Here is a 13517-nt window from a genome sequence, read left to right on the forward strand (position 1 = left end):
TCAGTATATTTGCATATTAGGGTTTATATAGATAATATATATATACATAGATAATCAATCTGTTCACATTTTCTGATTCTATTTGATTCAATTTTGGAAGATTGAATGTTTCTAGAAATTTATCCATCAGTCCCATTTTGTGGCATATAACTGTTCGTAATATTTTCTTACAATTTATTGCTATGTTGTCAGTTGTTACTTCTCTTTCATTTCTGATTTTATTTATTTGGATCCACTGTCCTTTCATCTTGAAAAGTCTCATAAAGGTTCATCAATCTTGTTTATCTTTTCAAAGAACCAGCTCTTGGTTTTATTGATCTTTTGTATTGTTTTTTAGACTCTTTTTTGCTTATTTCTGTTCTGATCTTTATTATTTTCTTTCTTGTGCTCTCTTGGGGATTTGTTGTTGTTTTATTAAGTGTAAAGTTGAACACCTTGCTTGAGATTTTTCTTATTTCTTGATGTAGGCCTGAAATGCTGTTAATTTTCCTCTAGGACTGCTTTTGCCATGTCCCATAGATTTTGAGTTGTGTTTTCATTTGCTTCCAGGTATCTTTTCATTTCTTCCTTGATTTCACTGTTAACCTACCCATTGTTTACTAGCATGCTATTTAGCCTCCTTGCCTTTGTGGGTTTTTAGGTGTTCGTTTTGTTTTTTTTTTCTTCTGATAAATTTCTAGTTTCAAACTATTATGGTCAGAGAAGATGCTTAATATGATTTCAATCTTCTTAAATTTATTGAGATTGTTTTTGTATCCTAACATGTGGCCTATCCTAGAAAATGTTCCATGTGCAGTTGAAAAGAATGTATATTCTGCTGTTTTGGGGTAAAATGCTCTGAATAAATAAATAAAAATAATCTAATCTAGTGTGTCATTTAAGGTCATTATTTTCTTGTTGAATTTCTGTTTGTAAGAGCTATTTATTGATGTCAGTGGAGTGTTAAAAGCCCTGCTATCATTGTATTACTGTTGATATCTCTCTTTATGTCCATCAAGTTTCACCTTATATATTTAGGTGTTCCTATGTTGGGCATATATATGTTTACAAGGGGTATATCCTCTTGTTGGATTTCTCTCTTTATCATTATGTAGTTTCTGCTTTGTCTCTTACTATAGCCTTTGTTTTAAAGTCTATTTTGTGTGCTATAAGTATTGCTATCCCAGCTTTATATTTTCATTTACATTTGCATGAAATATATATATATATATATATATATATATATATATATATATATATATATATATTTAATTTTAGTCTGTGTGTGTCTTTCATCCTGAGTTGGGTCTCTGCAGATAATATTATATATGGCTCTTGTTTTCTTATTCATTTAGTTACTCTATATCTTTTGATTGGAGCATTTAAACTGATTGCATTTAAAGTGATTATTGGTAGGTACATATTTATTGCCATTTCATTCTTTATAACTATATTCCTCTTTTTTTTTTCTTTTTTCTTAAAGAAGATTCTTTAACATTTCATGTAATATTGGTTTGGTGGTAATAAACTCTTTTGGCTTTTTCTTGTCTGGGAAGCTCTTTAATTCTCCTTCCATCTTAATGATAGCCTTGCTGGGTAAAGTAATCTTGGTTGTAGGTCCTTGCTTTTCATCACTTTTAATATTTCATACCTCTCCTTACTGGCTTGTTGAAAAATATCTCTGTTGAGAAATCAGCTGACAGTCTTATGGGAGCTTCCTTGTAGCTAACTAAGTGTCTTTTCTTACTACTTTTAAGATTCACCCTTTGTCTTTAAACTTGGCATTTTAATTACAATGTGTCTTGATGTGACTCCCATTGGGTCCATCTTGTTGGAACTTTGCACTTCATGAACTTGTGTGTCTTTTTCTTTCACCAGGTTAGGGAAGTTTTCAGCCATTGTTTTTTTCAAATAGTTTCTCAATCCTCTGCTCTCCCTTCTCCTTCTGGCACCTCTATGATGAGGATGCTATTGCAATCCGTATTCTCTGAAAGGTCATTTCAACTATCTTCAGTTTTTGTATTCTTTTTTTCTTTTTTCTTTTTTACTTTGATGGGTATTTTATACTACCTGATCTTCCATCAATTATCTTCAGTTTTTGTATTCTTTTTTTCTTTTTTCTTTTTTACTTTGATGGGTATTTTATACTACCTGATCTTCCAAGTCACTGATTTAATACTCTGATTTATCTAATCTAATATTTATTTCTTCTAGTGTATTGTTCATTTTATTGTTTACAGTAACATTGTGTACTTAGTTTCTGACTGGTTCTTTGATGGTTTCTATATTGTTTTTCACACTGTTAACTTTCTTACAAAGTTCCTTGAGCATTCTCATAACCATTTTTTGAACTTTATATCTGGTAAATTACTTGCCTCCATTTCATTTATCTCTTTTTTTCTGGAGAATTATCCTTTTCTTTCATTTGGGGAATGTTTCTTTGTCTCTCCATTTGGCTGCCTCTTTGTGTCCATTTCTGTTAATAAGTAAATTTTCTGTATCCCAGTCTTATTATAGTGGCTTATGTAGTAGGTGTGTTTTTTGATCCAGTAGTGTAATCTTTCGAATCACCTGTGCTGGGTGCTCTAGGAATGTCCCTTGTGTGGGTTGTATAAATCCTCCAATTGTAATTGAATCTTGATCGTTAGTAGACCATTCATGTGTGAAGTCAACCCGCATGCTGGCTGACTCTGAGGATTAACTATGACCACAGTGTACAACCTGTTGTTCAGGTGCTGACCACACAAAACAAAATTCACCTCAGCAGGATCTGGTGCCTCCTGAGATGTCCCTTTGGATGTGACTTTTGTGTAGCTAATTGGATCTCAGTTGCTGACACTGAGTCCTCCCAGTCTTCTACACCCAGAGTCTATGTAGCTGACTCCTCCATAGGTTATGAGCTTCAAAGGCTGGAGTGAAAGGGAGTCTGGAGGGTAGGGCTATTGCATTCCCCCAGGCTGATACCATATGTAACGGAGTGCTTCACTCAACAAAGATGGCATCTGCTATTTCGGTGAAGGACTCAGCACAGGGATCCTGGTAGTTGTCCATTTAGCACTCTCCCCAGAGCCACAAATGCCAATCTCTTCTCACATGTCTCCAGTCTGCTCTTTCCTCCTTCCACTGGAGCCCAGGGTGAGCAACTGCAAATGATATTTTGTATGTTGTCCCTTTAAAAGGGCACCTGGGTCTCTAGAAGACTCCTAACTTTTTATGTGACAGAAACCCCACTGATTTTACAGCCAGGTGTTATGTAAGGGCCTTTTTCTGGCTTTGGTTCTCTTGGGAGCCTGGTGTGGAGTTGAGACCTCACACTCCTCAGGGAGCACCTTTGCAGCTGAGATATCCCTCCCAATGTTCAGCTGCAGCCTTTGATAGCAGGGCCAGCCCTTGTCATGCTGCCTTTAATGTGATTTCTTCTGTAAATCCTTGATTTTAAGACTTCTCTTCAGCTAATCTTTAGTTGGTTGTTTAGGTTGATTATTCTATATTTTAGTTGTAATTCCAGTATGGCCCTGGAGGAGGTGAGTGTAGCTTTCACCTATTCCACCACCATCTTAGATCTCTCTCTAGATCGGCGGTTCTCAACCTGTGGGTCGCGATCCCTTTGTGGGTCCAATGACCCTTTCACAGGGGTTGCCTAAGACCATCGGAAAACACATATATAATCACATATTGTTTTTGTGATTAATCACAATGCTTTAATTATGTTCAATTTGTAATAATGAAATTGGAGGTCACCACAACATGAGGAACTGTGTTAAAGGGTCATGGCATTAGGAAGGTTGAGAACCACTGCTCTAGATATTGCGCTTGAAAAATTATTTTTTTATTATTTATTCAAAAAATATTTTATCAATAAAATAAGCTTACACATTCTGCAAAGACAGATAGTTGACCAAATTTTTCATCATTCTATTTAAAAAATACTTACATATTTACAATGAAAAATGAGATTTTACATTTTGTAGCATTACCTTGAATTCATCTAGATAATTTACATCATGACTGCCATTCCTTGTCTAAGGTGTGTATCCATCATGCTTAGCTTTTGTCAATGCAATTAATTAATAAAATTCAGAGGGGATGTTGTAAAGCATCAGGACTGGAGTTTTGACTCTGCTATTCTACCTTCAGTCCCTTGATGAACTAAATATGAGTATCTGTGGAGCACTTTTAAAGACTCAAACCCCAATTATGTCACCTGTAGAATAGCAATATTTTATTAAATACAAGATACTGATTTTACTAACTTACCTTTACTATTCCTATTGAAAAAATTTACTTAGAATTGCTTAAGGTTCTATAAGGTTCCTCCAGGGCTACATTCTATGAGTCTTTATTTTTTTTTTAAAAAATTATGTTTTTATTGATTTGAGAGAGGAGGAGAGAGGAAGAGAAAGAAACATCAATGATGAGAGGGAATCATTGATCAGCACACCCCACACTGGGGATCGAGCCCACAACCCAAGTATGTACCCTGACTGGGAATCAAACTGTGACCTCCTGTTTCATAGGTCGATGCTCAACCACTGAGCCATGCTGGCTGGGCTATGAGTCTTTAATTATATTTATGGTCTGGATAATTGGAACTGGAAAGTTCAGTGCGCCCTTCATGACTCAGGTGACCCAACATAAGTGAGAGTCAACTTTTCCCAGTGCTCAGCTGACTCTTGGCCATGGCGAGCCAATTTGCCCTATTACTATCCGTTTAGTATAATTTCACTGTCAGGATCTATACACAGTGATAATGACTCTATGCAATTATGTTGAGGAGATATGCAGAGTCTCTTAAAAGAGAAAAAAAACGAGGAAGACTAAATGATGGATTGAGGATTCTGTAAGGTGAAGGGATACTATGACTTAGCCATAGGCTGTAGTTACTACTACATGGTACATTGAAAAACAAACATGAGTAGTGTACCTTTTTTGCAAAAGGGCCCTTCATATGGTGAATTGGTGCAATCGCAGAAGTATCCACTGCGCTTCTCCACACACTTGCCCCCATTGTGGCAGATGCCGCCATAACTACTGCAATGGCCTGGGCACCCTGGTCGGACTCCAGATGTGACCTTGGCCCGCTCCTCCAGGTCCAGTTTCTGCCCATTCAAGTGTAAGGAGCGTATGCATCCTAGAAAGCCTTTCTGTTTTGATGATGTTCCTCCTAAGAGATGAAAAACAAAATTTAAAAAAATAAGGTATCACAGGGTTTACATTATTTAAGTTTAACATTGGCATTCGTAACAGTCAACTATTGTTTTGTTGTGTTGCTGTGGTGGAATTTTTCATTAAAGTTTCCATAGAGAATTAGAAATTTAAAGAGTCTAGGGGAAATGCATGCCTTTTCAGGCTGGGAGAAATGCTCCTTCCATCCTCCCACTCCCATGCACACACACCCAGAAATTGTTTTTAAAATATTATAGTTCATGTGGAACCCTGTACTTTACATATTTAAGGTAGAACCTTCAAGATAAAAACTTGTCATGCTCCTTGCAAATGAAATAAAATGTGTTTGCAGTCTACTGCAGACATTTCTCTGAAGTGGAACACACAGAGGAAAACTGTGCCTCTGGCAAGGTTAGAAGTGAGCTGTTAGGCTTGTGGAGTTAGAAACTGCAAAAGCATTACGGTGCTTATCGGTGCAGTGAGATGGACTAGAAAGAGGGTGGACTTTAGGAGAAGACAGATAAGGAGTCAAACTCCACGTTACTAGATGATCCACCACTGACTCACGTGAACCCCAGCTACTTGGTCTGTAAAATAAGAATAAGTCTATTTCATGTGTATATAGTAAAGCTTAGCTAAGATATAGTACATCTTACTCACTGCTCTTTGTTACCCCTTCTCTTGAACCCTCACAATGGTATATACATATTGATCTCAGAGATTACACTCAAATTGTTATTTAGATGAAAAATTTCTTCTTCTGGAATACAGAAAAAGATTGCAATCCAAATTTCAGCTGAGGGCATATCTTGAAGGTTTCAGAGACAACCACAATGGTCATTGCAAATTACTTATCAACACAGTAAATTCAAAGATACATAATGTTTTGTTACTATTTGAAATCCAGGATTCTATTAGCCTAAACCTCTAATATCAGAAATATGTCATTTGAGAAACAAAAAGTCAAAAAATTAAGCTAAATTCCATCAGCAGATATTTATTTTGTGTTGAGAATTCTGGAAGGTCCCAGAGAAGACATATGTCTGGCATTAAAGAACCTAAATTCTATTCTAAATTCAATGCTTTGGGCTCAAATCCATGCACAGAGGTAGTTGGAGGGCATTCAGGTCTTCCAGGTCTACACGGAGTGCTGCTGGAGAGGAGAAGCTGGGCTGGAGAACAAAGCCTGGCTGCCGTTTACTTTCTGTGTAAGTCATCTCTGCTTTCTGAGCCTCATTTATTTCTAGTCCTTCATATTACAACCTCATTAAATCTCGGTCTAGCAAATGACCAGATAAAAATATATTCCCACTAAGGTGGGTACAGATATGAATTCCAAATGTGGGAATATACACGTTCAACAAGAAACAAAGCTGGGTATGTTAAAGAAATGAATATGTAATGTAAAATTTTCTGGCATCAGTTAGCCTGGCAGGGTGGACAAGCAAATAATTGGAAATGGGGATGGTGGCGATATAAGGCAGAAGCAGGGAGAATTCTTCCTGCCCTGAACCACACCAGGTCATCAGACATGAAAATATATGTATGTCAGTCACTATCTGCACCTAAAGACAGAATATTCCTAAAGGATTTATCTAGTCTCTTATCTTGAAGGAATGATAAAACCCCATTGTATTTTCAATTCTGGTAAGTGATACCCACGTTGGCCAGGAGGTCAAACCCAAATTGCATTCTCCTGTCTGTCTCAATTTTAGTGAGTAAATCTCTCTTAACCACAAGATAAATCAATTGTAAATACAGCAGATCATAGAGAAAGGTTCATTCTTTCTTTCCTGAAGATTGTGTAGAATAAAGAGGACAGGACTTAAGCAGTCCAATGTTTTGTTCTATTTTTCCTCATTTTGTAGTCACTCTCTGTGGTGGATTTAAATAACTCTTCATATGTCTTGTTAGTGTTATTTTTCTTTAGCGGAGGTAGAGAATGCAAAATCTATTGCCTTTTTTTTTTTTTTTTTTTTTTTTTTTTTTTGCGTGTGACTCAGTCGACAAGTTTATAAATGGAAAAGGTGACTGTGGGGGTTTTTCTGGCAGACATGCACACCTTGAAGTTGAGACATAGAGAGCATGGTGAGAATGAGCCTAGACAAGGGGATCAGCTCAATCCCACATGCTGACAAAACACAATGACACAAAGGACTATGAACTAAATGGCAAATGAACTAAATTTCAGTTTTTACCTGACTGATTTTTATTCTCTACTAGAGGCCCCATACACAAAATTTGTGCACGGGGGGGGGGGGGGGGGGCGGTCCCTCAGCCTGGCCTGCACTCTCTTCAATCTGGGATCCCTCAGGACTGCTGGCTCCTAACCCGCTCACCTGCCTGCTGGCCTGATCCCTCTAACTGCTCTCCCCTGCTGGCCTGATCCTCCTAACTGCTTTCCCCTGCCTTCCTGATTGCCTCTAACTGCCTCTGCCTCAGCCCTGCCACCTTCGCTTTGTCTGGAAGGACGTCCGGAAGGTCGTCTGGAAGATGTTCAGTCTAATTAGCATATTACCTTTTTATTAGTATAGATGCCACCTTGCCTAATAATGCAGGTTGTTAGCAGATTTTCCTATCATGGAAGGCGAGCCCGCAGTAGCATCCTGGGTTCTGACCGGGGTTTATGCACTCGTACTTTATCTCAGCAGATGAGATTCCTAGAAGAAGACTTTTGGATGTACCTTGAACATTTCTACTGATTTTGCCAAATCATCCTCTAAAAATGTTGAAGCACTTTAAACTCCCACCAGCAACCATGCGTGTGCCCTCTGTCCTACTTTGATGCCAGTATCATTGATTTACCCCTAGAAGCTTCCCTCCCCTCAGCCGGGACTGCTTGGCACTTGAGCCAACCTCACTGTTCAGCCCGGGACTTGATTTCCCAAGATAGAATTATGGAGGAGGATAAATAGTTTTCCTCTACCCTTCTGAGTTCTTAGTGGAGGCCCTTGTAATGAAAGACAGATTACCAAGAGAAAAACAAAAGTTCATTAACATGTGTACCTTGTGTATATGTGGGAGATCCCAGGGAAAAATGAATAACTTCCCAAGGTGGCTTAGAATCCAGATTTAAATACATTCTTCCTAGGGAAAGGGGATGGGAGATGGAGGCCCCTTAGAGGAGAGTAAATGATTTTTAGGAAAGATGAATGGGGGTGGGGGGAGATAGTTTGTAACAAAATTTGGGTGTGATGTCAACTTCTAGTCTCCTGTCCTGTGACAGGAGTCAGTCTTCAGTGTCCGATGACACTTTTCCCCATCAAGGGGACCTATGACATTTAAGCTCCTTTTGGGGGGGGGGGGGGCGATTTTAGGCAGATCAGGAAACTTCAGTGAAAGCCTCTCCTTGCATTTGCTGTTTTTCAAGCATCTGCAGCTCAAGATCATCAATATAACAACATGGCATATGTTGGGTGGCATGTTCTCTGGCCTTCAGAATAAACCCAACAAAAGCTTGTTTCCTCTCTTAGATGATTTGGCAAAGTAACGTTATTCCCTGGAGACAGTATTCTAACCAGACCTTCCTGGGAGTGGTCATAACATACCCTGTGCTTGTAGAAAGGTGTGGGTCATATCACTAAATAAATCAGGGTCAGTTTCCTCATCTTGTGGAAAGAGAGATAAAATTATGACAGTTTAACTCCCTTTCCACAGGTTTCCTGCGGGGCTGGGGCTGCTGGGTGCTGGACCCCCCTGCAGGCTTGTGTCTCTGCTTCTCTGGCCCCCCTGTGGGCTTGTGTCTCTGCCCCGCCTGCCCCAGAGGCCTCAGTGTCGCTGCGGCCGTGGGGTTTGGGGCTGCTGCGTGGTGGGCCCCCTGCTCCTCTGGCCCCTGCAGCAGCAGCGACGAAGCACAACCCAAAGATCCTCCATGGGCAGGGTGGGGTGGAACGCCTGCATCCCAGCTCAGCCGCTGCCATATTGTTGCAGAGTGATAGTCAATTTGCATATCCCCTCCTTATTTGCTGTGGGCACCGCCATCTTTGTCACAGAGTTACAGTCAATTTGCATATTCCCTCTTTATTAGATAGGATGAGGGCAGAAAAACTAGAGTTTAGACTCCTTTATTCTTTATGGAGAAGTAATAGAGAGGTTGGCAAATGTGGGCTTACGGGTTTTCATATGGAAAATAATACAAAAATTAATAAATAATAATAAAAGAAGAAACCCTGTGTTTTCACGTCCTTACAACTATAAACCTACTTTTGACTACCCTTGAATGTAGACTCAGTATAGAATAATTCTGAAAAGGTGTTCCCCACCCACACACCCAGGCCCTGTCATGTTGTCAGCACCCTTCACTTCTGACATACCTACTATGTGTACAGTTGTGCTGGAGGTGTGACTCTCTGTGAAACTCGAATACTGCGCAGAAATACTCTCTCACAGCCCTTCTCTCCCATCCAGCCAGTGGATCTGCTCTCCCAGGTTCCTCTGAGCCCATCTGCTTCTTTCCACAGCCAGAGCACACTCCACTTGAATCCCAGCAACAACTGTCTAACTGTTATTCCCAGTTTCAACCCTGACTCTTTCGATCCACTTGCCATTTTGCAATAGGATAGAACAACCACATGTAAAAATTTCATTCTGCCAGTCCTGTTTGCTACCCTTCAGAGAGTAGTTATTGCAGAAAATCAAAGTCAAATCCTTAGCACAGCTGATATACCATGAAAGATCTAGTCTCCACTTATCTCTCCATCTTCCTGCTGTGACTTCAGGGCAGCAGGCGTCTGAACTGCTTGCTAATGGCTTCCCAGTACTCCATGGTCCGTCTTGACTTTAGACCTCCTCGTGTACTTTGAATTTATGTTGTGTGGCATCTTCTCCCATGCACTCCATGGCTCCCCTCCTTCATCCCAACCATCACAAAAACACACACCTACACTCATATACATGCATTCCTTAGTTCACATACTTCTTCCCCACTCTATTTATTTTAATTTTATCATTTTTTAAAAACAAAACTATTTTAAAAATTTTAGGAGATCTGTTGACAATGAACTTGTTTTCCTGCACACCAAGACTCAGCTGCACTAAGAGAGGGCATCCCCACCAGGGTCACTTCAATCATTCACAAGGCCTTCCTGGCCCTGGCACTCATTTTATTTTTCACATGCTCCTGTATACTTTTATCTTTACTTGGCTGCATCTTGTCTAGAGTTTACACAAGGTTGAAAGTAAAACAACAACAACAATGTAGCATTATCCTTAAAGCTACTGAAAATCATTTAATTGAGGGTCATATTTAATCTGCAAGATGTTTGAGAATCAGAAAAATGCCTGTAATTCTAAAAACAATCAAACATATTTGCTGTCTGCTAGAGACTTTATAATGAACTGATCAAATACTCAATGTGGAAAAAATATATTATCTATATTATTCACATTTACATAATTGAGAAAACTTAATGTCAAAGACATTGCTCTGGCCAGAGTCAAGATGAAAACAGATTTAACATAGCATAGCCAGGAATCAGACTGAGACCTCTTAATCCTCAAAGCCTATATACCTTCACATCCTTAAAATCCTAAATTGAACTATTTGATTAGACAATTTGGGTCAGCACTGCAACTAAGTGATTTTTCCCTTCCTTCCCCTGGTGTCTTCCATGGTTTCTTCTACCAAGTAATGTGCACATGTGTATTTATCCTCTTGCTTTCATATTACTCTTCCTGACAACTTACTCCATCAGCTGGCCTCACTAGAAGCACTTTTGTATGAAACTCCTCAGTTGGCTCTTGGTATTAAGAGTGTTCATTGTGATGCTGCTTCCTTGGACTAAGTATGAATAAACTCTTCAAAACATGACCTTTATCATTTCAGCCTTTTAGAAAACCTCCATGTGGCATCTGGGCAAAGGCTCACTGCTTCCAGAGACGCAGCTCAATCCCGGGCCCTCCTGAGCGCAGGGACAGGAGCCTCCATTTCTCTTGTGCGCCCTCACCACATTCAACACCGTTCACCTGAAAACAGGAATTTTAATTCCCTGCCAGTGGGGAAGCAAGAGTAGCATTTTGGGATCTCTGCAACTTTATGATTTATCAAGTCAGTATAGAATTTTCCCCAGGAGTTACATGTTGGAGTAACTTCAGTTTGTTTTGACACAGATAAAAAGCAAAGCCAAAAAGGGGGGGAAGTTTCCATGAAAGACCAAAAAAGAAAGAAGGACGTAAAGCCACACAAAAATGAGACTCCCAGGCCAACACCTTTACGAAATGCCAACTCTCTGATTCCAGCACATCTGGAGCAATGGGATGTTAGATTGGTGGAGAATGAGACTTTTCCTTGCTGCCGCATACCCACAGCACAAGGATAAAGATGCCATTCCTCATAGGTGCGTGGTGATAGCAGATCCTCAAATTGCAAAAAATCAGTTCCCAGCCTCTTCGTTCTCATTCTGAGGGTAAGGACAGTGAGCATCCTCAGGCTATTGTCTTCCTACCAACACCCCATGGCCCGTCGGCCGTTCATCTGTATCCATACCCAGATCTCGCTTCACTGTTTGCCGTGGTGCCCGTTCTTGGGCTTCTCCTGCCTCATTCTCACAGTGACTGGCACATTAGCAGGAAACAGCAAAGCTGATGGTGAGACCTCCGTGAACGCTAAAGATGGAAGTCCAGGCATGCAGCAGACATTTCAGAGGCCACCTGTTATAAAGTTTCTCCTACCCTGTGAAAGTAAGGTGACCAGCAAAATCGCATGGTTGTAAATGTAACTTTCATGGAGATAAAAGCCTGAACTGAAAATATTACTTATGGGAATCCAGCACGTATTGACTAATGTAGCAACACTCCAGCTTGTCACATTCCGAGAGTAGGGGTGTCCTATATTATAAATTCAACCAATCTCTCCTGCTCAGGAAGCACTCATGAGCAAGCAGTGGGACCAGCGATGCAATGCTGAACCACGCTCTGTTTTGAATGAAAAATAGTTCAATGGCTAAAGGTATCTGGTCAGACACAGCCAAATTAATATTTAAGTAGTGTCACACTCAATCTATCCCAGCAAAGGAGTACACACTAATGCTATCTTTTTCTGCCTAATACATAACAATATCCAGTGTCTCTACATTTCTAAATGATAGGGAATGTGATTCTTCATTTTGGCTGCTATAACTAAGCAGAGCATGCTTTTTATTTATTTTATTTTAGCTTTTGCTCTTTTTATGAACCAGTCAATTATAAAAGTAGAAATATTGCAACTTCAGCATTTTCAGCCTCTTGATATTTCTAAATGGATGTATCACTGAACACGAAACAACAAAATTCAAACCAACAAACTAAAATGGCCTTCAACAGCACTTTTCTTCAAGTGCATGAAGACAAATTCAATAAAGCTGAGTAATATTTGAGATGGAATGAATTGGAGAGAAACACAGAAGCAGGTGCTCTCACCACAGCTGGCCTTGGCTCCACCTCAAGCCCGATATCTCCTCCAGACCCACCCGCTCCCAGCTCACTGTCTCTGTGAGCAATTTAGTCAGAACATCAAGAGAAAAACCTGCCATGACGCATGGCCGCCTCCTTTTCCCTGTTGGCTTGCAGAAAGTTATCACATATTCAGGACATATGATAATTTCATAGCTCCATGAAATTTTCATGAAAGCATCAAAAATTATTCCATCTTTATATGCACATTTTAGCCTGAAAGATTCATACTTACTGCCTGAAGATAAATTAAACTTTGGCATGAATATAATTTATGAAAATTGGAAACTACTTGAATTGATTTCAAAAAGAAACACATTAAATCTTGATGACTAACAGACTTCTTCAGAAAAATAAAATGTGATGTTTAAATAGAATTAAAACATCCATATAAATTTTATAAATATTTTAATAGTAAATTATATCATTTAAGGAGGTTATTAAGTAAATGCTTTATAAACATATAATTTTAATCACTTATATCTAAGCTTCTGTCAGAAATGAAAAACATGACAGATGAAGAATGATTCCTGTTGAGAAAATAAAATATTACATATTTTGTTACTTTTCTTTTACCTTATGTGCTTTTAGTGACTGCTTCCCTCAGAGTTAAAAATTGTACAGAGCCAAATTTAAAGGAAACAAATAAAAACATCCATTGATTGCTGATGGGATCTTGTTGCTAACAAGAAGGTGATGTACTGTGAAAGTTGTTTAAATAAGAAAAATGAAAGAAAATGAAATCTTATATAGTGGCCACATTTGGAACCTATTTATATAATTGTTCTAAACATCTAAACTTCACATTTTATGGAAGAGCAGCTTCTTGGCTTTGGTAATATTATAATATCCTCAACATTTACAGCTCTATTTTGTACTTAAAGCGTTATGTGCCCTGCTCAACATTCTTATAAAAAGTCATTTCTAAATTGTAGCTGTAAGTT

The 13517-nt window shown here is 39.0% G+C and overlaps 1 protein-coding gene across 3 annotated transcripts in view; it reads right to left on the reverse strand.

Moving 5' to 3' along the window:
- CNTNAP5 (contactin associated protein family member 5) overlaps window positions 1-13517 on the reverse strand; it is an 857999-nt gene that overhangs the window by 137827 nt on the left and 706655 nt on the right. For all 3 annotated transcript variants that reach the window (XM_070423164.1, XM_070423162.1, XM_070423163.1), the window contains exon 18: window positions 4904-5143. In XM_070423164.1, coding sequence (XP_070279265.1) covers window positions 4904-5143 — 240 coding nt within the window. The remainder of the gene's footprint in view (window positions 1-4903; window positions 5144-13517) is intronic.

This window comes from Myotis yumanensis, unplaced genomic scaffold, assembly GCF_028538775.1.
Source record: "Myotis yumanensis isolate MYYU_CA2020_CCGP unplaced genomic scaffold, mMyoYum1.0.hap1 SCAF_8, whole genome shotgun sequence".
Taxonomy (NCBI): Eukaryota; Metazoa; Chordata; class Mammalia; order Chiroptera; family Vespertilionidae; genus Myotis; species Myotis yumanensis.